General features: G+C 29.1%; 6 protein-coding genes across 7 annotated transcripts; 1 reads left to right on the top strand and 5 right to left on the bottom strand.

Annotated features, from left to right (window-relative positions):
• The first annotated feature begins 350 nt into the window (after window positions 1-350).
• rudimentary (carbamoyl-phosphate synthetase 2, aspartate transcarbamylase, and dihydroorotase rudimentary) lies at window positions 351-13,447 on the top strand. Its single transcript, XM_035078857.1, has 10 exons — window positions 351-448; window positions 550-748; window positions 1,051-1,189; window positions 1,257-5,184; window positions 5,269-5,373; window positions 9,390-9,650; window positions 9,736-10,492; window positions 10,583-10,698; window positions 10,955-12,340; window positions 12,809-13,447. The coding sequence occupies exons 2-10, from the start codon at window positions 640-642 to the stop codon at window positions 13,004-13,006; spliced, it is 6,999 nt and encodes a 2,332-aa protein (XP_034934748.1). The 5' UTR covers window positions 351-448; window positions 550-639; the 3' UTR covers window positions 13,007-13,447.
• LOC118064352 (uncharacterized) lies at window positions 5,207-8,978 on the bottom strand. The gene is made up of 4 exons (XM_035078860.1): window positions 8,525-8,978; window positions 8,152-8,453; window positions 6,143-8,085; window positions 5,207-6,069 (listed from the first exon to the last, which is right to left on the bottom strand). Exons 1-4 carry the CDS (start codon window positions 8,755-8,757, stop codon window positions 5,443-5,445), a joined length of 3,105 nt encoding a protein of 1,034 aa, XP_034934751.1. The 5' UTR covers window positions 8,758-8,978; the 3' UTR covers window positions 5,207-5,442.
• Window positions 13,448-13,485: 38 nt separating the features above from the next.
• Window positions 13,486-14,726, bottom strand: sing (MARVEL domain-containing protein sing). Of its 2 annotated transcripts, none has more exons than XM_035078867.1 (5): window positions 14,591-14,726; window positions 14,216-14,410; window positions 13,957-14,139; window positions 13,734-13,874; window positions 13,486-13,647 (listed from the first exon to the last, which is right to left on the bottom strand). In XM_035078867.1, exons 2-5 carry the CDS (start codon window positions 14,366-14,368, stop codon window positions 13,570-13,572), a joined length of 555 nt encoding a protein of 184 aa, XP_034934758.1. In that variant the 5' UTR covers window positions 14,369-14,410; window positions 14,591-14,726; the 3' UTR covers window positions 13,486-13,569. The 2 variants fall into 2 exon arrangements, with proteins under 2 accessions (XP_034934758.1, XP_034934757.1); XM_035078866.1 differs by having other exon boundaries at window positions 14,569-14,713.
• Window positions 14,727-14,853: 127 nt separating this feature from the next.
• On the bottom strand, window positions 14,854-15,955 carry LOC118064356 (uncharacterized). The gene is made up of 5 exons (XM_035078869.1): window positions 15,886-15,955; window positions 15,622-15,791; window positions 15,357-15,536; window positions 15,155-15,274; window positions 14,854-15,086 (listed from the first exon to the last, which is right to left on the bottom strand). The coding sequence occupies exons 2-5, from the start codon at window positions 15,739-15,741 to the stop codon at window positions 15,012-15,014; spliced, it is 495 nt and encodes a 164-aa protein (XP_034934760.1). The 5' UTR covers window positions 15,742-15,791; window positions 15,886-15,955; the 3' UTR covers window positions 14,854-15,011.
• Window positions 15,956-17,065: 1,110 nt separating this feature from the next.
• Window positions 17,066-24,708, bottom strand: LOC118064354 (CKLF-like MARVEL transmembrane domain-containing protein 8). The gene is made up of 4 exons (XM_035078865.1): window positions 24,108-24,708; window positions 18,119-18,286; window positions 17,919-18,044; window positions 17,066-17,828 (listed from the first exon to the last, which is right to left on the bottom strand). The coding sequence occupies exons 1-4, from the start codon at window positions 24,279-24,281 to the stop codon at window positions 17,727-17,729; spliced, it is 570 nt and encodes a 189-aa protein (XP_034934756.1). The 5' UTR covers window positions 24,282-24,708; the 3' UTR covers window positions 17,066-17,726.
• LOC118064351 (WD repeat-containing protein 63-like) lies at window positions 18,849-22,187 on the bottom strand. Its single transcript, XM_035078858.1, has one exon. It carries the CDS (start codon window positions 22,042-22,044, stop codon window positions 18,859-18,861), a length of 3,186 nt encoding a protein of 1,061 aa, XP_034934749.1. The 5' UTR covers window positions 22,045-22,187; the 3' UTR covers window positions 18,849-18,858.
• Window positions 24,709-25,244: the final 536 nt, after the last annotated feature.

Here is a 25,244-nt window from a genome sequence, read left to right as displayed (position 1 = left end):
ATTTATTTTCTGAGCTCATTTATATATTGAATCTAATATTATTTTATTTACATACCTTGCAGAAATTCGTAAACGATAGGATTCAAAATATAAATAATTATTGATAAAATGGATAAAGGCTACTAGAGTTTCATACAATTATCCGTTAGATGTCGCGACTAACCCGGTCGTCGGTCATTTTAGTGATAGTCAGCTGACGGTCTGATGGCCATGACATGACGGTCATAAATGATCAATTCGGTCATGCTCGCATCTCTAGTCACATTGATGTAAATTTATTGTTATTCTATTGGGTTGGCAAGAAAATAGTGAAGCACTTATGACAACTTTTAATTTTATTATTTATTTAATAGCCTATAAACTTCAATCTTTAATGCAGTCACCGTATCCATTAATTACTTGTATCTGCCTTGAGGGCAGAGATACAGTAGTCATATCATAATACTCTGTATGCTATACATTTAAATATTCTATAGAATATTTAAATTATGATAGTGTTTCACTATTTTCTTGCCAACCCAATATTAGTATTGCGCATGTGTACTTTAGATCCATTGATGAATCGTGTTACCGCGCTCAAGGCACGTGGCAAAAATTTATATATGAAAAGCATAATTAACAAAATTGTTCGCAATAACAATGAGTAATAAAATTCATCTTAAACATGACTGTTTTTTAATACTTCAAGATGGGAGTTTTTTTTCCGGTAAAAGTTTTGGAGCTCGTCAATCAATCGATGGCGAAGTTGGTATGTTGAAAATTCATGAAAAAATTAACCAAATCTTTAATTTTATTCTTTATAATTTGCCCGTATTACATAAATTTAAATGTGACGGACAAATCATGATTATAATATTATAACATTTATATATATATACCTATATCATTGATATAAAATTATCTATTGTTTCAATAATTAAACATTACGAATAACTTTTCTTATGATCAACTCTTAAAAGTAATAACAAAATGTTATAAGTATTTTCAAGGTTGGTTTATTTATTATATTTTTATTGTTTCATAAATTATGTATTTTTTAAATTTATTTAGTTTTTCAAACTGGTATGGTCGGCTACATTGAATCCCTTACTGACCCTTCTTATCACTCTCAAATATTAGTATTAACATATCCATTAATTGGTAATTATGGTGTGCCTGGAGAAGAAACGGATGAACATGGTTTGCCACGGTAATAAAATAAAACTTTGAAAAAAAATAATAGAATGTTACACACATTAAGTTTTTTTTTTCTATAGTTGGTTCGAATCTCGTCGAATCTGGACAGCAGGGCTCATTGTCAGTGAAATATGTGACACACCAAGCCATTGGTGTCACGTAAAAACATTATCAAAATGGATGGAAGCAGAAAACATTCCTGGTATATGTGAAATAGATACTCGAGCGTTAACTAAAGTTATACGTGAAAATGGCAGTATTCTCGGTAAAATAGTTCACAACATTTTACCACCATCACCATTGACGTGGTCATTATCGACTAATGACTGGATACAATTTATTATAGAAATGGATAATCCAAACAATAGGAATTTAGTTGCCGAAGTATCATTGAACTCTCCTATTACCTACAACGCAAATGGTAATCCTAGAATATGCATTGTAGATTGTGGGCTTAAATACAATCAAATTCGTTGTTTTTTAAAACGTGGTGCACAAGTCGATGTTGTACCTTGGAATTATGATTTTGTCAAAGTAATACATAAGTATGATGGTCTTTTTTTAAGCAATGGACCTGGTGATCCTAGTATGTGTTCTATAACTGTTGATAATTTGAAACGATTAATCCACAAGCCATCTAAAGATCATCACGTTATTCCAATATTTGGTATATGTTTAGGCCATCAACTTTTATCCTTAGCAGCAGGATTTAAAAGTTATAAAATGGCATATGGGAATCGTGGGCATAATCAGCCTGTCATTCATATTCCTACCGGACGTTGTTATATGACATCACAAAATCACGGTTTTGTGATAAATATGAAATCACCATCAGACGATACAAAAATAACAGATGAACAGAATTTTATATCATTAGATGATTGGGAAGAATTATTTGTAAATGCCAATGATAAAACAAATGAAGGTATTATTCACAAAACTTTACCTTATTTTTCTGTACAGTTTCATCCTGAACATATGGCTGGTCCACAAGATTTAGAATGCCTTTTTGATGTATTCATCAATCAAGCAGTATCATATCAGCAGTTTAAAAAAAATATTCCATTATCTATTGAGACTAATATACAAGAAAATCTTACACTTGTTCTGAATAATAATACAGATAATAATGCTACTAATATTTCGTCACGACCTCGGAAAGTACTAATTTTAGGGTCAGGTGGCTTAAGTATCGGCCAAGCTGGAGAATTCGATTATTCTGGATCACAAGCTATTAAAGCTTTACGTGAAAATGGAATACAATCAGTTCTTATAAATCCTAATATTGCAACTGTCCAAACAACTAAAGGAATGGCGGATAAAGTTTATTTTCTTCCTATAATACCAGAATACGTTGAACAAGTAATACAATCTGAACGACCTGATGGAGTTTTATTAAATTTTGGTGGACAAACAGCACTTAACTGTGGTGTTAAATTAGAAGAGAATGGTATTTTTAAAAAATACAACGTTAGAATATTGGGAACACCAATTGAATCAATAATAGCAACTGAGGACAGAAAAATATTTACAGAACGCATTAATAGTATAAATGAAAAAGTTGCACCTAGTGTCGCAGTATCTTCAATTCAAGAAGCCCTTCAAGCTGCCGATAAGTTAGGATATCCAGTAATGGCTAGAGCAGCTTTTTCCCTTGGAGGCCTTGGTTCAGGATTTGCCAATACAAAAGATGAACTTCGTGTTTTGGCACAACAAGCATTGGCTCATTCTAGCCAGTTAATTATTGATAAATCACTCAAAGGCTGGAAAGAAGTTGAATATGAAGTGGTAAGGGATGCTTATGATAATTGTATTACCGTTTGTAACATGGAAAATGTTGATCCTCTAGGAATACACACTGGTGAATCAATAGTTGTAGCACCCAGCCAAACATTATCCAATCGAGAGTATAACACTTTAAGAACGGTAGCTCTCAAAGTTATACGACATTTTGGTATTATAGGTGAATGTAACATACAATATGCAGTAAATCCCCTTAATTCGGATGAATATTATATAATCGAAGTTAATGCTAGATTATCCAGAAGTTCAGCATTAGCTAGTAAAGCAACTGGCTATCCTTTAGCTTATGTAGCAGCTAAGCTAGCTCTTGGTATGTCGTTACCAAAAATTTCAAACACTGCAGTTACTGCATGCAATACAACAGCATGTTTTGAACCCAGTTTAGATTATTGTGTTGTTAAAATACCACGATGGGACTTGAGTAAATTTCAACGAGTTTCAACTAAAATTGGAAGTTCGATGAAAAGTGTTGGTGAAGTGATGGCAATTGGTCGTAAGTTTGAAGAAGCTTTTCAAAAAGCGTTACGAATGGTGGATGAAAATGTAACTGGTTTTGATCCTTATTTAAAACCATTAAACGATGATGAATTGGAGAAACCAACAGATAAGAGAATATTTGTACTTGCTGCATCTCTTAAAGCGGGTTATAGTATTGAACGGCTTTATGAATTGACTAAAATAGACAGATGGTTTTTAAATAAAATGAAAAATATTGTTGATTATTATAATTTATTAGAAACTATAAGCAGTAACAATTTTGGAATTGGTAATATTTCTCATTCAATTTTGTTGGGTGCTAAACAAATAGGTTTCTCTGATAAACAAATAGCTAAAGCCATCAAAAATACTGAATTGGCAGTTCGTAAAAAACGTAAAGAAAATAACATTTGTCCCTTTGTTAAACAAATTGATACAGTTGCTGGTGAATGGCCAACATCAACTAATTATCTTTATTTAACATACAATGCTACTACTCATGACGTTGACTTTTTCGGTGGAGCACAACCAGCAAGCAGTGAAATCAACTCAAATACCATTATTGTTATTGGATCAGGAGTATATCGAATTGGAAGTTCTGTTGAATTCGATTGGTGTGCGGTTAGTTGTCTTCGTGAACTACGAAATCTTGGTCGTAAAACGATAATGATAAATTATAATCCAGAAACTGTTTCTACTGATTATGATATGTCGGATCGTTTATATTTTGATGAGATATCTTTCGAAGTTGTTATGGATATTTATGATCATGAAAATCCTGAAGGTATTATTTTATCAATGGGTGGTCAATTACCTAATAATATAGCAATGGATCTTCACCGTCAACAAGCAAGAATTCTTGGAACATCACCTGAATCTATAGATGGAGCGGAAAATCGTTTTAAATTTTCACGAATGCTCGATCGCATTGGAGTATCTCAACCACGATGGAAAGAATTAACGGATCTAGACTCTGCCATGGAATTTTGTAATCAAGTTGGCTATCCGTGTTTGGTAAGGCCTTCATATGTATTAAGTGGAGCAGCAATGAACGTTGCATATTCAAATCAAGATCTAGAAACATACTTGAAAAGTGCAAGTAATGTCAGTAAAGAGCATCCTGTTGTTATATCTAAATTTATACTAGAAGCTAAAGAAATTGATGTAGATGCTGTTGCTTATGAAGGAGTTATTTTATGTATGGCAGTATCAGAACACGTTGAAAATGCTGGAGTCCACTCTGGAGATGCAACTTTAGTGACACCACCACAAGATATTAATTCGGAAACGTTGACAAAGATAAAAATTATATCCAAAGCTATTGCAGCTGCATTAGAAGTAACTGGTCCTTTTAACATGCAACTTATAGCTAAAAACAATGAGTTGAAAGTCATTGAATGTAATGTTCGTGTCTCAAGATCATTTCCGTTTGTTTCTAAGACATTAGATCATGATTTTGTTGCTATGGCCACTCGTCTTATTGTCAATCCCGGTACTGTTGAACCTGTGGATATTTTAGCAGGCTGTGGTAAAGTTGGAGTTAAAGTTCCACAATTTTCTTTTTCACGTTTAACTGGAGCAGATGTTACTTTAGGAGTTGAAATGGCATCAACTGGAGAAGTAGCTTGCTTTGGCGAAAATCGATATGAAGCTTATTTAAAAGGAATGATGAGTACCGGTTTTCATATTCCACAAAAAGGAATACTTCTTTCAATTGGTACTTTTAAGGTAAATAAAACTATTGTATAGATTCTTTTTACCAATAATTATCACAAAGTGACAATAAACAATGTATTTTGTTCATTTAAACAGCATAAAATGGAATTATTGCCATCGATTCAAAGTCTTCATAAAATGGGATACAAACTGTATGCCAGTATGGGAACCGCTGATTTTTATACCGAACATGGCGTACAAGTAAGTGATAATAATATTGTTTTAATTTTTTATGTAATAAATATTTGGTACATAATAATTCATTTATTGTTAAATATATGTAGTCTCTATATCGAGACTTTTGTCTTCATCACCTGTTCTAAGTACAATATGTGAAGTTTCTCTTTCAATATTCGTTGATGAACTTGCGTGAACTATTGCCTTAGTGACATGATTTTTATTATCTTCATCATCTTTGGTACCATCATAACATTCATACGAACTTCTACTTAGTTTATGATTATTATTTTTATCATTAATATTTTTGTAACGGTCTTTAAGAGATGATGAAAATATTGGTGAGTCAGTATTTGTTACATTTCTTGTTGGCAACATTGGTGGTGGTAACGGCGGTGGTGATGCAGAATTGTTTCTTAAATCGTCTGAATGTTTTTTTACACTTGCTAATCGATTAGTTCGAGATTTGAGAGTTTGCAATTTCTCCATATATATTTTAACATTTTCTCTTGTATGTCGATTTGACTCTGATACTGACAAACCTTTTCCACTGTATTCCAATAAAAGAATTGAAAGACGTAATGCTTGATCTATGTATATCGATTTTAGGGCTAATGCTCCATATTTGTGAAAATATTCAGCAATCTTTATAAAATGTTTTATAAATAAATCCAAAAGCAAACAAAGTCTTCGTGGGTCTTGTAATTCAGCACACTTGACCTAAGAAAAAGCATATTTTTAAAAAGATAATAATTCATGCTTATATAATATTGTTAATGTTGATAATACTCACTGAAATTTCTAAAACTTGATCATAAGACATTTTGGTATCTATAAGAGTTTTATTTAGTACAGTTTTTTTGACAAAATTACTGGGTTGTTTAATTTGTTTAGCACTATTCCAAAAACCACCACTTCCATTACGTTGATTATAATTTTTATCCACAAGATAAGAATCATTATTTGATGAATTCATGACAGAAATCGAATGTTGATCATCAGAATAATGAGATTTATTTGGCACAGTTGTAATTGCCAAATGAGGATTTATTAATGTAAAAGTATCTTCTGTAAGAATTTTGATCAATATTTCATAATCTAACATAGGAAAAAAATTTTGCCGATATTCAATATTTTGCATAGCATGTAGAAGATACATTATCGGATTTTCCATGATCCTTTTCAATTGCTTTTGCGTTCGCAATAAACAAATTTTACTTTGAAAAATATTTTTATCTCTAATAAAATAATCACGCATACATGGCACATCTTGACTAATACATCGGTATAAAGAATTCAAAAGTCTCATTAAAGCTTCCCCCATGCGATTTTCTAGCCATCTACCTGGTTTATCATTTTCTTCAATCAACCAAAATAATTGATTCCTTATATGATTTCCTGTAAGTCCAGAATATGAGTCATCGACTGTCGTTAACTGAATGAACGTTTTGTGTAGAATTAAGGCCATCAGATATACTTGAATTTGTGAATAAGACATGCATGTCTCTAAATAACGTTCAGCTTCTGGAAACGTTATTTCCCATTCTAGATTTTTCAATGAATTGTTATAATTAGTGGATGTATTATTATGAATACTAGTATTATCTTTATCATCATTGTAACCCTTAGGAATTAAGTGACATCCTATTTCTTTAATTTTTTCGACAATATTATAATGAGGCCATATTCGAGGTCTTTCTATCCATTCATCAGCCATATCTGGCCATGGTGACCAAATACAAGGTATTATTGCAAATCGATTATTTTTCATACCTTGTTTTTGTGAATATTTTTGATGTAAAGATGATGAAGTAATATTTTGTAATAATTCAAATTTATCACAATAAATGACAGGACCATAACTTTTATCGAATGCTACATTATTTATAATTTCATTATATCCTGAAGCATTTGGTATGGTAATTCTGGTAGTGTTCAAGTCAAAACCCATATTCATTGATAACTTATTAATAAATAATTTATAAAAATAATCCATAAACCTTTGACTACTTAGATACCAAATATCACAGTGATGATCGTAATATATGACATCTTGTATCATTTTATCTTTCTTAGTTAATTTTTGTTTTTTATTTCTTCGCGGATTATAAATTTCAAAGCATTGTCGTGGCAATATAGAGCTTAACTCGTCATTAGATAGATTTTGTTTCTCATCAAATTTTTTGTTAACGATTGTTGCTCCAAATTCATTCCTTCTACTATAAATAACAGTAGCAGTTGAATTTCGAATGAGATTATAACTAATATCATCACTGTCACTGTCAATTGTATAATTGCCAGATCTATATCCAGAACTGGTGCTTTCGGCTGGACTTATTTGACTGCTGTGGCTAATTTTACCAACTAATCTTCCATGTAATACAGAAGTAGTTGTTACACTTTTAAATTCATCATTATTTCCATAAATATTTGAATTATCACGCGGTGGTAAATTTATTAATGTCGATTTTAAGCTTCCATTTTCACATTTATTTGACTCTATCATATCAATTTTACGATTTTCTATCAATGTATTATTTTTATTATGACTCATATTATTATCGATATGTAAACTTCTGTCATGATCACTTTTGCTATCGTCGTTTTCACCGTCATCATTACTTTCACTATACACGGTTGACATTGTTATCGATTTTTTTTTATCACCCGATAGAAGCTGATGCTCAAGAAAGTTTTGTGAAGGATTCACCTCTAAACGCTGAAGTAATGCATATCCTAATGAAACAAAAAATCCAATCATTAATTCCAATTCTTTAATATAATAATTTGAGATTTTTTTACCTCTATGTTTGCTCTGTTTCAGTTGCATATTGTAAGTAAATGTTCCATTAACATTGGAATATGGTGATGAAAAATTTTGCTCAGTTACTTCAATGTTATCATAAACAACATAAATTCTGGAAGGTTGAATTGATTCTATTGAAGGAATCATTAAAGATGGCTGAATGTACGTGTAATTGATATTTTGTGCTACTTGTTGTTCTAATATGTCTGGTACGAGGACATGTTTGTATGGAGGTAAACACGTGTTAAATTTTACCTCTTGAGCTGAACCTAATGTTTGTTTCAAGCTCAATATTTCCCTAAAATAGATACATATGTACTTTTTTGAGAAGAGTGAAATATGATAATGAAGTATTTAAAATATTCTTACTCATCATAATTTTCAAAAAATTGAATACACATCATGAGATTGTTAAGAATAAACAATTCCGGATTGTGATCAATAATTCGTCGAAGTATGTCAAGTTCTTGATCATGTTCTTCATTTTTTAGCATTTGGTTATCGTTGAGAGATTGTGTCGATGATTTTCGTCCACTATCGTCATTATTATTATTAGTTTTATTTTTGAATATATTTTTACACACAGATTTTGTATTTCCCATTATATTGTATCAAAATTGTCACGTTATCAACTTTTTATATCTTAAGCATTATACATAAATGAATTATTAAATGAGTGTTGTTTATACTTTATCATCACTAGTATAATATAGGAATACTGAACATTCAATTCCTTCCGTGAATCCACTGCTATTGCCACATTACAATAGATTTTGACGGATGATTTATCTGTGATAAACTACCTTATCGTATTCTTGTCGTTTTTAATTTGTCGTTGTAGTCATCATTGGACTCGTCGCTCTCCTATCGGATAAGTTGATAATAAAAATGTACATGTATATATAAATATGTACATGAACAAAAAATTCACAGAAAAATATATAGTAATATCAACGTAATCAATGTTCTGATAATTCAACTATTATTTTTTTCCTCAACAAATAAATAAGTATTAAGTACTATCTAAAAGATGTAAGATTTTCTCATAATGTTAAATTGATCATAGGATGCCTATCAAAACTAAAATTTAATTATTTTAAATAATTCAATCTTCAAAATTCTATATTTGTAGACTCATTAATAGATATAAAAAAATCCATAAAATGTACGTATACATATGTACGTATGTATATGGACGAATGTATTTATCAGTAAAAGAATTTTTTAAAAATAGGTTGAACCGGTTCAATGGACTTTTGAGAATATTGATGCAAATTCTACCATTTCTGAAGATTCGAATCCTAATGAGCTTTGTCATTTAGCTGATTTTCTATCCAAAAAACACTTTGATTTGGTAATTAACTTACCTATGAGAACTGGAGGAGCCCGTCGTGTTTCAAATTTTATGACACATGGTTATCGCACCCGAAGGCTTGCTGTTGATTACTCTGTACCTCTCGTTACAGATGTGAAATGTGCCAAACTTTTAGTTGATGTAAGTTTATCTTTTTTGAATAAAGAATTTTTCAATAATTAGTTGAAATCATTTAATAAAAAAATGTTATTTTATATTCTTTCAGGCTATTGGTAAACTAGGCGGTCATTTACCACGAATAAAAACACATATTGACTGTATGTCTTCAAGGAAAATGATGAAGTTGCCTGGTTTTATTGATGTTCATGTACATACTCGTGATCCTGGTGCTACACATAAAGAAGATTTTGCATCTTGCACTGCAGCTGCTTTAGCTGGTGGTATAACCACCATTTTTGCAATGCCTAATACGAATCCAGCTGTAATTGATCATCAATCATTTGCTGTTGCAAAAGAACGAGCAAAGGCTGGTGCAAGATGTGATTATGCTCTATTTTTAGGCGCTTCATCGGATAATTATAATACAGTGAGTTGTTCTGAGCTAGCACCTTTGGCTGCTGGACTAAAGATGTACCTTAATGAAACCTTCACCACCCTCAGATTAACTGATCTCAGCATCTGGATTAAACATTTTGATAGCTGGCCTAAAAAATATCCTCTTTGTGTCCATGCTGAAGGTCAAACAACTGCAGCTGTTATTCTATTGGCAAGTTTACATAATAGACCAATTCATATTTGCCATGTTGCACGTAAAGAAGAAATTCAAATAATTCGTGCAGCAAAAGATAAAGGATTGGCTGTTACTTGCGAAGTATGCCCACATCACTTATTTTTATCTACTAATGATTTGGAAAGAATTGGATTATCGAAAGGGCAAGTGAGACCAATGCTAGGAAACTTAGCAGATCAACAAGCTTTATGGGATAATATGGATATAATTGATTGTTTTGTAACTGATCATGGTAATAATTTATACTATCTTTTTGCTCATATTAAAGATTCATGACAATTATATATTCACATATTTTCATGATAAAACAATTACATTTTAGCACCACATACAGTAGAGGAAAAAATAAGTGAAAATACACCACCTGGATATCCAGGTTTAGAAACGATTCTTCCACTTTTTCTGAATGCTGTTTACGAAGGAAAATTAACAATGGAGGTATTTATTAATCTAAAATTTTTATTTCAGTAATTGAATCTACAGTATAGCAATATCGAAAGTAAAAACACTCTTAATTACAATAAAAATTGGACTTGATAAATAATTATAATTTATTATCCAATTTTACATAATTTCTTATAAAAACTATAAATTAATTTATCATAGTTAAAATTGATTATGTTGGATGTCTTCAATATCTTATCGTCTGGATAGAAAAGTATTTAACAATCTTTTGTCTTCTTTTTATCATTAGGATCTTATAGATAAATTTTATCGTAATCCAAAAAAAATTTTTAATATTCCGGATCAATCAAATACATATGTTGAAGTGGATCTTGATGAGGAATGGACTGTTCCTGAATCAATGCCTCATACGAAGTCAAAGTGGACTCCATTTGCTGGAATGAAACTTCGTGGATCTGTCCATAGAGTAGTATTAAGAGGCGAAGTTGCTTATATAGATGGCCAAGTTTTAGTTAATCCAGGATTTGGTCAAGATATTCGAGAAGTACAGCAAACGATAAAAAATTATCATCAACCATATTCATCGATATCAGTGTTGACTAATGTCACAGCTAATAATATTGATGAAATACCTACAGCAAAAATACATCCAACTTTAGAACGGCTGTTATCACCAAATTATCATCACGACAAATTTAACCAGGGAATTTTAAATGAAGATTTAAGTTATAATAGCAATGCATTTAATTTTCTTCAAGCATCATCTACATTGCCTGCAACCAACAAACTGATTGGAATAAGTGAAGTGGAAAATCGAGATTTTTCCCGTAATATAGCAACATCAGTTCAACGATGTACTTCACCACTTTTACTTACTACAGCCATCCCTACCTCTACAACAGCTACTTCTGCAACCGCTATTAGTAACTTAAGCCATGGTCATTTAACTGGTCAGCATATTCTTACTGCTGAAATGTTTTCCAAAGATCAATTAAATGATATTTTCAATACAGCACAATCACTACGCGCTTGTGTACTAAAAGAAAGACCACTAGATCATATATTACGTGGAAAAATAATGGCATCCATATTTTATGAAGTTAGCACACGAACTTCTTGCAGCTTTTCAGCAGCAATGCAGCGACTTGGTGGCCGTGTAATTCACATGGACGTGTCCACTTCATCTGTAAAAAAAGGTGAAAGCTTAGAAGATTCAGTAGCTGTAATGGCTGGTTATGCTGACGTTATTGTTCTTCGGCATCCTGAACCAGGTGCAGTTAGTAGAGCAGCACGACAACCAAATTGCAGTCGAAAGCCCATGATTAATGCAGGTGATGGCGTCGGTGAACATCCAACCCAGGCATTGTTAGACATTTTTACAATTCGTGAAGAAATCGGTACTGTAAATGGTCTGACAATAACCATGGTTGGTGATTTGAAACATGGAAGAACAGTTCATTCTCTAGCACGTTTACTGACGCTTTACAATGTTAATTTGAGATATGTTAGTCCACCGGAACTAGGAATGCCCGACCACGTGATTGATTATATAGCTGAACGCGGGATTCCTCAAGAGAAATTTAATAATCTTGAAGATGTACTTCCTGATACAGACGTTCTCTATATGACTCGAATTCAGCGTGAGCGTTTTGTTACTCACGAAGAGTATTTGCAGGTATTTATATCATTTATAATAATTAGGATAGAAACAAAAATGATAAACTTTTATCTTCTGATTTAAATAAATTATTTTTAACAAAAAATTATAAAAAAATGTAATTATCGCTCACGATAAATATGACTATAAACATCAATGTTCATTTAAAGAAGTATAACATCGAAGCTTTTATTTATAATTAATTCAATTTGATCAAACAAATGTCAAAGTTGTCTGAAACACTGCACTAATAAGTTCACGATAGAATTATTTTCCTTATTTATTGACAAAAGTGTTCCAAATTATATAAAATACAAAGACAGTTTCAGAATTTTAAATATCTTTTTGTTTTTTAACTATAATTTAATATCGAATAATTGATTCCAAGCGGATTACCCGTGAATGAATAAACTTACTTTTTCACATCAAAGTATAAATAAAGTTTGTTTTTTTTTTTAATGATCTTTATAAATCATATTTTTTCAGGTCTGTGGACATTTTATTGTCACTCCACAACTAATGACTCGAGCTAAACGTAAAATGATTGTCATGCATCCTCTTCCTCGCAACTTTGAAATAAGTTCAGAATTTGATACAGATCCTAGAGCAGCATATTTCCGGCAAGCTGAGTGTGGAGTTTACGTACGTATGGCTTTATTAGCATTGATTCTTGGTCGTTTATAAAATATAAATTTTTCATAATCATATATTGAATATAAATTTACATAATTTATGCATTAATTATAAGAGCGACAGAAAAGAGGCTTGAAATAAGTATAAACTACTCATGACGGAAATAATAGAAACTGTTACCATATAACAACTGTATTCTATATATGTATATTTTTGTTTTATTTTTGAAACTTCGTTGGCAAAAATTCTCTGTATTAACAATTGTTAATGTTAACATTAACAATGTTACTGATAGAAAATCTAAATAATTTTTACAAGATATAATCTAATTAAAGAAGTTCATTATGTATTTTTTAATTAAAAACTGAAAGCAACGTCTTTTATATTGTGCTATAATATTTCAATTGTGACAAAATAAAACTATTTTGATAAGCATTTTTTTAAATATTTTTGTAACAAGTTTATACTGTATTTCAAATAAAGTTGATTGGTTTTTTTGGAATAAAAATAAATTCATTAATCCAAAATAATATGTTTTATATATTATTTTATCATTCTATTCAATTTTCATATAAATAGAAATTTATTATAAAAGTAGAAATAAAATAACATTACTAGTAAGATCCCCTGTACTGGCGGTATGAAAAATAAGCATCTACTCCGTGAAGTACTCCAACAACACCGCTCATCATCTGCAATAGCAAATAATTATTAATTCTTAAAATATAAAAGAAGTAAGTATAAAATTATGTAACGAGTACATGGTATTATTACTTACATATGCTGCAATCATTGCTGGATATACGTCAAATCCCGGCGTAATATAATATTGTGGTAATAAGAACATTTTTGTGGAAAATGCAAGATACGAAGCTGAACTCAAATAGAGAAAACATGCTAAAGTATTAAACATCATTTCCTGTGGATTGAAATTCCATTTATTCTTATGTCAATTAACGTCAAATTGAAAGTAACACTAATTACTTCTGGACAAAACTTACAAATAAAGAAGCTTTTATAAGCCTATAAGTTTTTTCAGATACAATGTAACAAACTAACAATACAGCTGATGTCAGAAAACAAGCTGATGATGTTGTTAAAGCTCCTTCAAACGCTGATCCAATTGTTGCACTATAGCGAAGACCATTATTTATGAGTAAACTTTGTATCAATCCGCTTAAAACCTATATTGTTGTAAAAAAATATTAAAAATTTATTATTATTTTGCTTTGATATTTGTAAATATTATAAAAAACTTACCGCCTCAACTAGTTTGATAGCTCCCGGTAATGTCTTCAAAAAATCTATATGAATACAAGTACAACATCTCATATAGCAACACCCAATTCCACCAACTCCATGATCACTTCCACCATTTGCTAATCGTACAATTGGTCGGCCTTTGTTTGTCATTGTTTAAAATTTGAGTAAATATATACTTCTTCAAATAGTATTCTATAAATATATTGTTAAACTTTATGAATACAATACTCAAATTCAACTAATGAATGTTTGATAAAATTTGTTTTATTGCAACTACACTCTGCTGTTCGCTTTCATAAACTCATGAAAAATTTTAGTTTAATTTTTATATTAAATCTACTTAAACTAACTGGAAATTTCAACGTGCTTAACTGAATATGGCATCCGGTGAACTCTCTGTGATCTGTCAGTCAGACTTAAAATAGCTCGGATAGATGGAAAAAGTCATCTGCTACCCCCTGCCTATTTCCGTTCTATGCTATGTGTGTATATAATGCATATACTAATAATAAATTTATTCGTACTCATGCGAACAAAATTATATGTGATAAAAAATTTTTTATCAATTTACAATTTACTTTAAAATTAAAAATATATTTACATATAATATTCAAGAGGTAGTCTTAACATTTGTATTATGAATATTATACATTTATTTGTCGCTATAGTATATTAAGTATCCTGGTAATTTCATTATTAAACTATATAATAAAACAGAATAAAAACATCATGTTTAGAACACAATTTATAAATATTATTTGATAATAGTTAATTTAATATCAGAACGTTTGATTTAAAAACCTCGGTACATTCGAATGGCAATTACTGTACTGCAGAAATATAAGGCGCAGTTTATTAATCCACAGATCTGAAAATAAATTTAATATTTAATTTCGTATCTGTATATTGTTATTCAAGAATCAAACAAAAACTTACTGATGCTCCTAACAATAATTCATATTCTGAAGAATATCTCCTATTATCGGTAACTTTTATTAAAAGATTCAAAGATGAGGCAAGTAACAAACCAAATGCAACTGCATGATAAATAACCTCCTAACAGATAAAAAATTATTTTCCCTTAACATATTACATACATATTTTATAATGAATACGTTAATTTTAAAATTGTACATACGAAAAGAGTTTTGGACAACATTGTCTCAGTTGTTAATGATAGAAAACTACTTAGTAGTAGCAGAAATGTTCCAATCATGAAGGTTGTGGCCATAAGAAGTAAAAATTGATCACCAACAACAAAATAATGATGTTTATCTAAGTGATGACCCATTATTCCAACAACAATAACTCCCAATATCTATAAAATAATACCAATAGATTTTTAATAAAATATATGATCATTATACGAGAAAGAAAAACTAATATAAGATAAATTCATTAACTGTTTCTAAAACTTTCAAAAATCCTCTGAAAGTGGTTAAATATCCTGTGTTTAAGAAAATACTGGATCCACTTGTGCGAGTAACTGTTGCAGTCCTTACGGTCACCGCTGTATGAGACATAGTTGCAAATTATGAATAGATTCAATTTTACTCAAAAACTTATTGAATTTCTGAAATTTACGAAAATAAAATATTATTTTTTTCATTTCTGAATCTTTAATTAATACAAAATTTTTAGCACATATGGTACATAAAAAAGCAGACCTTAAAAAACTTTTTTCACTTTATTTGTTTATAAAAAAAATCACAATTATTGTCAATAATTAAAACAGTTCACTTCAGTAATCAATAAGAATAATATTTTATATATGTTTAACAGACATTATAATATTGAATACAAAAATGTGTTTATCAGTGACTTATTTTTCAAATAAGGAAACGTTAAGTTGTTAAAATAAACTGATGTATTAGAAGTAGTTTAACATTCACATTGAAAAATCACACACCAACTGTGTGGATCGCTCATCTAGACTGCAACATCTAAAGAAGGTGGGTGCGGCATTTAAAAAAAACCTCTAAGGCTATTTTGCACCGTGTATGATTTCATCATTGATGATATCATCGTATATATAAAACTACTTACAAACACGCACACGCGCTGACGTAGTGACCCACGCACCATACACAGAAAAAGAATATAAAGTATAGTGTATGTTTTTATTATATTGATATTAATAGTATGAAAATTAAGTAATTCACTAATAAATTTTGTTTGTATACTCGACCTTAGTTGGACAAATCTGGAAAACCAATTAAAATATTCAGTGATGTCATACGTAATAGTATTCAGGGTTATTAAATAATATACATGAAAAAACACATTTAGTATAGTTGTAAAAATCAATTCTCAGTTTTAATGATAAATAATTATACTTTTTATTAATGTTAAATTAACTTGGTATAAATAATTAAATGGTTAAAATCGTTAGTTTAACACAAATAAATTTCTTCATTTCATATAATCTGCATAAATCAATTAAAACACAATTTTATTTGCAATTAGAATATTAAACATTTGAAAAAAGGCACTCGTGAATTTAATGTCTATAAAAGGATAAATTATTCTTGTATAAATATACTTTCATTGTTGCATTGATATTTGCTTGCTTTATTGGACAATTTTTCAAAATATCCTCTTATGAAATTGTACTTTCGTAAACATTTATGATCGTATTAATAAAAGTTTAGTGCTTATATCAAATATTTTTAAACTGTAAGAATTTCATTCATTATGTATTATATTTGAAACAAATCAATATTTATGATAGAACACTCTCATGATTATTTATGAAGTTCTTAATTATAGCTACCAATTATATTATCAACCATTTAACAATATTATTGTAGTAATCAATATTCATGTAATGTTATAAAAAAATAATATTGATTTTTAAAAAATTTGATAAATTTATCCTATTGTTGTTCATTACGTATATTTATATGAATATATATTATATATATAATCTTAAATTATTTGTAAATATATAAAATCTAATGAATGATGTGCCAGCACGCAGACACGTTAGTCTATAACGCGCAGTAGAATAACGTTATAGATGTTTACATATTACACACAAGTAATAATTGTAACAATACCTTTCGCCAAATAAAAGACTTTATAGTAATGATTCCTCAATCATACTAGTAACATGTTATAGTAATGTATACAATTGTTTATACTAACATAAATATATATTTTTCTAGTGAAAATAATTTTAATTTTTTTAAACTGTGTAAAAAGCACGACTTGCAACAACTCTTTTATATTTATTCCATAAAAACTCTTAGTAATAACATGGTGGACACATAGAAAAACCAATTATGTAAATAGTTACTACAAAAAGTCTTTGTGTTATTAAAAATAGACTTTGTGTTCTTATACTTTTATTTTATAATCTTGAATATATACTTTAACCAATTTTAAGTAAACAATTATGAATTTCATAATTATCATGATTAAAAATTGTTATTAACATATCCTTCTTAAGTTGAACCACTGAATGATAAATAATTCATCAGGTACTGTTGTTTTTGTAAAAACATAATTACGCAGAGTTTCCGGTACCACTTGAACCATTATTTTTCCATTCAATGTACAAAAAATACGTTCCTGCTGCGTAAGCAATAGTATTGAAAATTCCGAAAACCTAAAAACCGAAAAATGTATAAAATTGATACTTATTAATTTAATAGGAAATAGGTATTTATTTTTTTTATATAATATTAATTCATTTTACCCCAGCAGCAATGTTAGATGATCTTATACCAAACACATCATTTCTGAAATGCGAACTCCAAACTGAAAGTTGAACGATAAATGCTATCGTGTATAGCACTGTTGCTATTCCCGTATTAATCAATTCCTATAAATTCAAAAATATTAAATGTTGTACATTTTCTTCAATTTTACTGTTGATATTATTATTAAAATAATTACCGATAAAATCCATTTGATGGGTAATTTTAATGCTTCACGAATTGATAACAAATAAATGAAAACCCAAATTAATGTAGCTATGAATGAAACTATTGCAACGAATAGAAACCAACTTGTTCCAGGAATATATGCCGGGGCTGCACATGCCATACAAATGATGCCTAAAACCTACAACATTGTACAAAAATTTTATTTAAATTTATTATTACAATTTTATGCAATATTTCAGTTTTTAATAATAATTTTAGTACAAAATGTAACTTAAAACAATTTTAATATAAATATACTTTATTTTTATAATAAAATTTATCTTCGTTTCATGATAAAACTTAAATGTAAAGAATATTCTGTAAATAAACGATGGCAATTAACGTCTACATGGCTATCGAATTCAACTAAATCAGTCATCCTATGAAATTTAATTAAAAATTTGACCTTTATTTTAGACAGTATTTGAAAATTATAGCTATGGTAATCTTTATGATTTACAGAGAATTGCAACTAAATAAATATATCTTACATATCTGACAATAATTTAATCTATTCAAATATTAAATAAACGTTAAACAATTTTTCTTGATATTAATTTATTCATAATAATTATTATCATAAGATACATTGATACTTATAAATTTTTTAAAACAATTCATCATGTTTATATTTAATATTATTACATGAATTATGTAATATTCCTACAATGTAATTTATCAATTTATTATATTGCCTGAGAACTGTTTAGCTCAACGTAAATTGCTACTTTTATTTTTATTACTATTAATGATAATTTCAGCTTTTTTTTTAATGAATAAATAATCCTGCATATATTTATTTAACATCACTTGATCAACGGTAATTCTATTGAATGAATTTACTGTTGAGTAGTTCGAGTTTTGATGAACGGTACTACTGCTATTATTAGTAAGTTGGTTACTACTACTTTCAGGAAATTGAGTAGCTAATATTCGAGTATAATAATCATCTCTCCTCATTAACTTATCTGCAACTTTTTCAAATTTCATTCTTCTTTCTCGTTCTTGTTGGACGAGTCGATGTCTCAACTTATCAATTTCTTTAAAGTCGTATCGTTTTTTTTCTACCATTACACTTTTCATTCGTTCAACATTATCAACTATTAGTGAAGTCGCATTTTGTTCGAAAAATTTTGACTTATGTTTACCTCGTTTAATCATAACTTTTTCTGCTTTTTGTTTTTTTAAAAATTGAATTCTTGCCTCTTCTTGACGTCTTCTAACTTCATTGACAATTCTTTTATTTTTTTTATCTAATGCTCTTTTATCACTCGCCAAATAATTCTGTTGCCAAGTGTGAAATGTATTTTTCCACTCAACTTGGCGCTCAATAAATTTTTCAATCCATGTAATTCTATCAAACCAATTAACTTTTGATATCTGAGCCAGATTATTAGGGTTTTTTTCTTCTTGATGAGTATAATGCTGATGTTGTACCTGCAGCATCATGTACCTAAATGTTCCGTTGAGATGACAAATACCAACAATAAAGTTGGTCATCGATTGCTGTAAATTTTCATGCGTGAACGCAACAAGTCCCGTTATTGACTTGCCTGTAAGAGAAATAGTCTGGATGTGTATTGGCTGCTTCATCTTACGGTATATATCCCATATTTCGAGGTCACCATAACATGTGGCCAGAATAAAAATTCCAGGTGTATGGGTCCAGCAACAAGTAGTATAACGACTATTACATTTTTTCCATATTACAGGTTGATCAAAGTCATAAACGTGCCAAATAGCAAAAGTAGAACCACCAATTGATAAAAAGATATTGGGTATGTGATGTGAATTTATAAGAGAAGTTACTGGACCGTCATGAACACAATCTGCTACTTTTTTGCGATTAAACAGTTGATTACTTGAATAATTTTCATCTTGCACGTCAATTTCTTTATTTTGCCATGTATAAATAACTAATTGACCCTGAGTAGACCCAAGCCATAATAAAGCAAGATCATTATTTTCATTAATAAAATCACTGTTATTGATATCTAAAACAATTCTACAGAGAAATGAACTGAGTACAGTTAAATTAAAGAAATCGTTCCCAAGGGATTGAAGATTAAACTTATGGAATGGATGAAATTCATATTGATATTGTTTTTGCTTCTGATTATTATTGTCAGTATTATTTTTGACAAATTGTTGAAAAAGGTTCCATATGATAATGATTCCTTCTTCAGCGCTTGTTAAAAATTTTAGTGTATTTTCGAAGTTAGATCCAATATTATTTTTATTTATTTCTTTGTTGTTTTCAACTACAAATTTTGGTATATGCCAATGAATTGCTCGTATTGTCGAGAGATGTGACCGAAGTTGATAGGAAGAAATAGAACATGAAATCACTCCCATCTCAGTTTTATAATTCATATTTTTTATATTTTGTTTCATTTTCTTTTTTAATAAATTACCTTGATCAAGATCCCATAACAGAAGTTGACCATTGGTGCATCCGCCAATGATTATATTATTAAGGGATGAAGGGCAAAAAGAAACAACAACAACTTGTCGAAAGTCATCTAGGAATAATAAAGGGTAGGTAGATGTAAAATCTAATGACAATGACCATATCAATATCATATTGTTGTTTTTTGTAATATTTTTATCTAATAATAAATTATTTGATTTACCAAGTAGTTTCGGTCTAGTAACCAACTGTTGATTCACTTGAATCTTAGCAAGGTCAAATGAATAATCACTGCCAACATAAGAAATGGCAACAAGCCCAAAGATACTTGGATGCCAAGAAACATCGGAAATCGCAGCAACATTAATCATTTTATTTTGTTCGCTTTTGATAACATTTTGTGGATTAATAAGATAATTGCTGTTATCAAATATATAATAATATTCACTTGTATGAGTATTGAATGCACATACGTTATTTGCTTCATCACTTACTAAATTTTCGATATCATCTGAATAAACATTAATACTTGCATTATAATTAATAATATCAATCATTTCAGCAATTGTTTCTTCAGAAAAATGTGGGATTTTATTAATATCATTCATATCAGATTTCTGATTGTATTGGTCACTTGTATCAACTGAAATATTTGGTGGTTGTTCTTGTTGTAAACTCACATCAATAATATCATTGGTTTGAATTATACAGTCTTTCTTATCGGTTTCGTTATGAGATTGTGTCCATTTATTATTTGGATAATCTATAGTCAACTGAATACTTTTATCTTGTGGAGGAAAAGTTGTAGACACAGATCGAGAAACTCGTTTCATCCGAATGCTTTCAAATTTGAAAGAATCGGTAGATGATGTTAATTCAACATAACCATCTCTAGCCTCATCACTATTCCGATCAGTTAACTTTCGTCGTGGCCTATCAATATTTTGTGACGTACAATCAACTTCAACCTCAAACCTAGATTTCGAATTACCACAATCATCATGAAAAACCTCCATTGATTCAAGGACTTCTTGTATAGTATTATTATCATACACCTTGCTATTAATAGTATAATTAGCTTCAATAGTAATCAAACGATGAACTTTACTATAAATTTTTTGGGTTACTGCTTTATTTCGTTTTAAAATGTAGGCTTTTGCTGAATTCGTCAGACAAATAACGAAATCGAGAGAAATTAATTTATGTTGACAGGCATATCCAATAAGAATATGCTCCGTTTGACAATTATTTATGTTATCTTTGAAAGCTTCCAATCCAGAGCCAACTTGACATGCTTGTGCAAAAGCATCTTTTTGCATTACAAATGCCCATGGATATTCCAGGAACACTTGTTTACCAACAATGCAATAAAGTTTTTGTTGCGTTTCATGTGGCAATTGAACACGCACTATGCCTTCGATATCTTCAGCTGGTGGCGACCAGCACCACTCCAAACAAGTTTTTGATTTAACTACTTTTTCTGACATAATTTTTACTTGTACTCAATTCTGTTTAGCATTTACTTTCCAACAAGTTAGTTACATACTATTGACTAAATTCAGTTTGTGGTTCTGATAAATATATTAATGTTTATGGATACCTAAGCGTACAAAACTAAAGCATTGATCAAACTTTCTGGCATATATTTCAATAAACTATAACTATAACAAGCAAACTATACAAAATGACATAATGTAAAATTTAAAATAAAATTTTTACTTGAAAGTAATCTGTGTTTCAAATAGTAAAAGTCAATAAAATAACTTTTTTATTATCCAACTAAACATTAACTATACATCGAATGTTCATTAAAAAACGTCAGTTATTTCAAGCATGAAAAAAATAACACAATTAAAACCATTATATAATGGTAAATTTTATTTAATAATTATAATTATTATAAATTTTGGTAATTTATTGACATTTTAAATTTTATTATAACTCAATACTATCATCATAACGCTAATATTTATAGTTTCAAGAATATGAATGACGTGTACTTGGCGCAAAGTTTTCAAGATATGAACAATTTATATTTATTTGGAAACTAATAAAAGAAATTCAGTAAAAATGAAACTATTGTCTGTGTAATGTTCTATGGTAAAATGTTGCTTGTAACTGTATATAGAACTTAGATTAGTATGCGTTGCACGTACACATAACTCGTTGGTGACCTGAATGCAGTTGTACAGTTATGAATCAGTTTTTAACGTTGAATGATATGCGTATAGACATGAAAATTAATATAAAAAAAATGATGGCAAATTATAATTTAACATTTTTTATTCAGAACCTGATAGTACTCTTAACAATATTAGAATCAAGCTTAATTAAATTTTGTAAAAATGCATGGCCTCGCAGAAGCACTAGTAATTTTATTATGTGGGAACGTATACACATGCACATTGTATATTTTATTAAATATGCATTATTGTGATTTGAAGCATCTTGATGGCATACTAGCGAATATTTTTATGCATTTTAAATAATATAACCTGTTAACAAAAAAATTGACACTTAATCTAAAAAGACAGACTAAAATCCTAAAAAATGCCAAATATATAGTGTAGTAACTTCAAGTTTAATGAAAAATCAAATGACCGAATTAAAAACATAAGAGAAATATGTTAATTATTATTTTAAAAAATGATTAATAATTTTTACATATTTTATTCTTATATTTTACATGGGTTCACACCTTATTAAGGTGTATATATTCCATTAAAATTTTTTAAAAACTTGCATTCATACGTATCATACATTTTATTGGATTTTTTAAAATCAATATTGCATTTTATATAGTAAAATTAAAAACAAAGCACTTAAATATTATCAATATTAACAGAAGAAAAACTTGTTATTTTATTAAAAACTGTAACAAAATATACATTATTCCTTTTTTATTTTATTAATAAGAAAGTATAGTAGTTCAATACTTCATAGGTCAATCTGTACAGTTTGTTACCAAATCAAATCATGTCTAATTATAAGAAGAAGTTAACTTAATTATCGATTCTGGAATGATCATTTACATTTTATATATCTTGAGATAATAACTTTTATAAACTGAGTATTCTACAAGTAACTGTAGATACTGTCTGCAAAAAGTAGGTGTTGACTTTTGTCATTACATGTTCCAACAATAAGACAAGATACTTGACAAAAAAATTACATTTCAAACATGTATTATATACGTTATTCTTGTGATGCTATGCTGAAGGTTAATATATAAATATAATAGGCCTGTTGAATTCATGTAGTCACAAATATACCTTCACAATTTGATCTACACGGTAATATTTTAAATATAAAATAAAAGAACAATGAACAATTTAAACACTTGTATATCGTACAAATCAAAGTTGATGTTACATAATTCAGTTGGGTACCCTGATAAAAAATTGCAAATATAAATTTACCTAAGCAAGATTTGCATTAATTATAATTAAAGATATTTAACGAATGTATACATAAAATAACTCTAAATTAAGTTTTATAATATCAAAAAATAAAATATTTGAATTGAAAAAAAAATATACATTGAACTTACCAATTGTACAAGCTTGATGATTCCAGGTATGGTCTTAAAATACAATCCATTAAATGTTATCAATCCAACAACAAGTCCAGGTTGTCCAGGTTCTGTTTTGATGGTAGGTCCTTGTCGGGGGTTATTTGCATTATTAGTGCCATCATGAACTGTCACCACAGTTTCCGACATCATGTTATTTATAATATATAGTAATTTATACTGTTAATATTTTAGGTTTCAAAATAATGAATTGAGGTAGCATATAAGTGCACGCGTATTTTAATACTATAATAAAATTGAAAAAAAACCAAAAAGAAAATAGTAGAAAGTAAAAGTTTTAATAATCCTTTTTAAAAAATACCACTGAAAAAATTAAACTTGTGACAATTACACTTCACTCCACTGATGAATAGTTGGCTATACTAAGTAGCCCACCACCACGGAACAATCAACACAACTCAACACCAGTTCAAACTTAACTGCTGATGACCACAGAATCTACCTACTATATACATACCTACGTACATACAACACTCTTCTTAATCATTCTTACGTTCTCCCCTCACTTTACATTTTTGTTTCTCATGCGTAGGTATAGAATACTTTGTATAAAATTATACATGTATATGAACGTATACATAGATACCAGTCATTTGAATACACACAGGAGTAATCAAGTGTAACCAAGTATACTTCATACTAAATATATTATATATTCCAATAATATTTAATAAATTTTATAACTATATTAACATTTAATCTCATTAGGAGAAAGTTTTTTCGGTCAATTTTATTGTTATATATTTTACTTCAAAGAATGAAATATTTTTTATAACTTGAGTTGTTCTTACTGGATGTTTGCCAAAAAGAATATTTCCTAAATATAATAGTCGTAAACAAAACATCTCAAGAATAATTTAGGTTAATTTTTTTTCGCTTTGTATTAATCATTGTAAACAGTAAATCCTACATATTGATGCAAAGTATTTACTAACAATAAAGATAAAAACGAAATTTTGAAAATAGAAATTCACGGATAGTAAGGAATTAAAATTTTTGGAGATCATAAATTTGTATAATTGTTAATCGTGGCGTTAATAGATGGCGCCACATATTTCATAAACAGTCAAAAAGGAAAGGGTGCGGCAGCGTGGT

Source organism: Chelonus insularis, unplaced genomic scaffold (assembly GCF_013357705.1).
Source record: "Chelonus insularis isolate UGA/USDA-ARS -01 unplaced genomic scaffold, ASM1335770v1 contig_17_pilon, whole genome shotgun sequence".
Classification (NCBI taxonomy): domain Eukaryota; kingdom Metazoa; phylum Arthropoda; class Insecta; order Hymenoptera; family Braconidae; genus Chelonus; species Chelonus insularis.
This window is presented reverse-complemented; position numbering and strand designations above follow the sequence as displayed.

What these genes read in the sequence shown, in the direction of transcription:
- sing (XM_035078867.1), bottom strand. Translation starts at nt 14,368, where the DNA reads ATGACAAACAAAGGCCGACCAATTGTACGATTAGCAAATGGTGGAAGT. An exon ending in TTATAAAAGCTTCTTTATTT is followed by an intron (nt 13,875 to 13,956) that starts GTAAGTTTTGTC and finishes TTCAATCCACAG; the next exon opens with GAAATGATGTTTAATACTTT. An exon ending in CAGCAATGATTGCAGCATAT is followed by an intron (nt 13,648 to 13,733) that starts GTAAGTAATAAT and finishes TTGCTATTGCAG; the next exon opens with ATGATGAGCGGTGTTGTTGG.
- rudimentary (XM_035078857.1), top strand. Translation starts at nt 640, where the DNA reads ATGAGTAATAAAATTCATCTTAAACATGACTGTTTTTTAATACTTCAA. An exon ending in ATCAATCGATGGCGAAGTTG is followed by an intron (nt 749 to 1,050) that starts GTATGTTGAAAA and finishes AAATTTATTTAG; the next exon opens with TTTTTCAAACTGGTATGGTC. An exon ending in GATGAACATGGTTTGCCACG is followed by an intron (nt 1,190 to 1,256) that starts GTAATAAAATAA and finishes TTTTTTCTATAG; the next exon opens with TTGGTTCGAATCTCGTCGAA.
- LOC118064352 (XM_035078860.1), bottom strand. Translation starts at nt 8,757, where the DNA reads ATGGGAAATACAAAATCTGTGTGTAAAAATATATTCAAAAATAAAACT. An exon ending in GAAACAGAGCAAACATAGAG is followed by an intron (nt 8,086 to 8,151) that starts GTAAAAAAATCT and finishes TTGTTTCATTAG; the next exon opens with GATATGCATTACTTCAGCGT. An exon ending in ATCAAGTTTTAGAAATTTCA is followed by an intron (nt 6,070 to 6,142) that starts GTGAGTATTATC and finishes GCTTTTTCTTAG; the next exon opens with GTCAAGTGTGCTGAATTACA.
- LOC118064354 (XM_035078865.1), bottom strand. Translation starts at nt 24,281, where the DNA reads ATGATGTCGGAAACTGTGGTGACAGTTCATGATGGCACTAATAATGCA. An exon ending in CCATCAAATGGATTTTATCG is followed by an intron (nt 18,045 to 18,118) that starts GTAATTATTTTA and finishes TTGAATTTATAG; the next exon opens with GAATTGATTAATACGGGAAT. An exon ending in CATCTAACATTGCTGCTGGG is followed by an intron (nt 17,829 to 17,918) that starts GTAAAATGAATT and finishes TTCGGTTTTTAG; the next exon opens with GTTTTCGGAATTTTCAATAC.
- LOC118064351 (XM_035078858.1), bottom strand. Translation starts at nt 22,044, where the DNA reads ATGTCAGAAAAAGTAGTTAAATCAAAAACTTGTTTGGAGTGGTGCTGG.
- LOC118064356 (XM_035078869.1), bottom strand. Translation starts at nt 15,741, where the DNA reads ATGTCTCATACAGCGGTGACCGTAAGGACTGCAACAGTTACTCGCACA. An exon ending in TTTTGAAAGTTTTAGAAACA is followed by an intron (nt 15,537 to 15,621) that starts GTTAATGAATTT and finishes ATTATTTTATAG; the next exon opens with ATATTGGGAGTTATTGTTGT. An exon ending in AATTATTGTTAGGAGCATCA is followed by an intron (nt 15,087 to 15,154) that starts GTAAGTTTTTGT and finishes ATTTATTTTCAG; the next exon opens with ATCTGTGGATTAATAAACTG.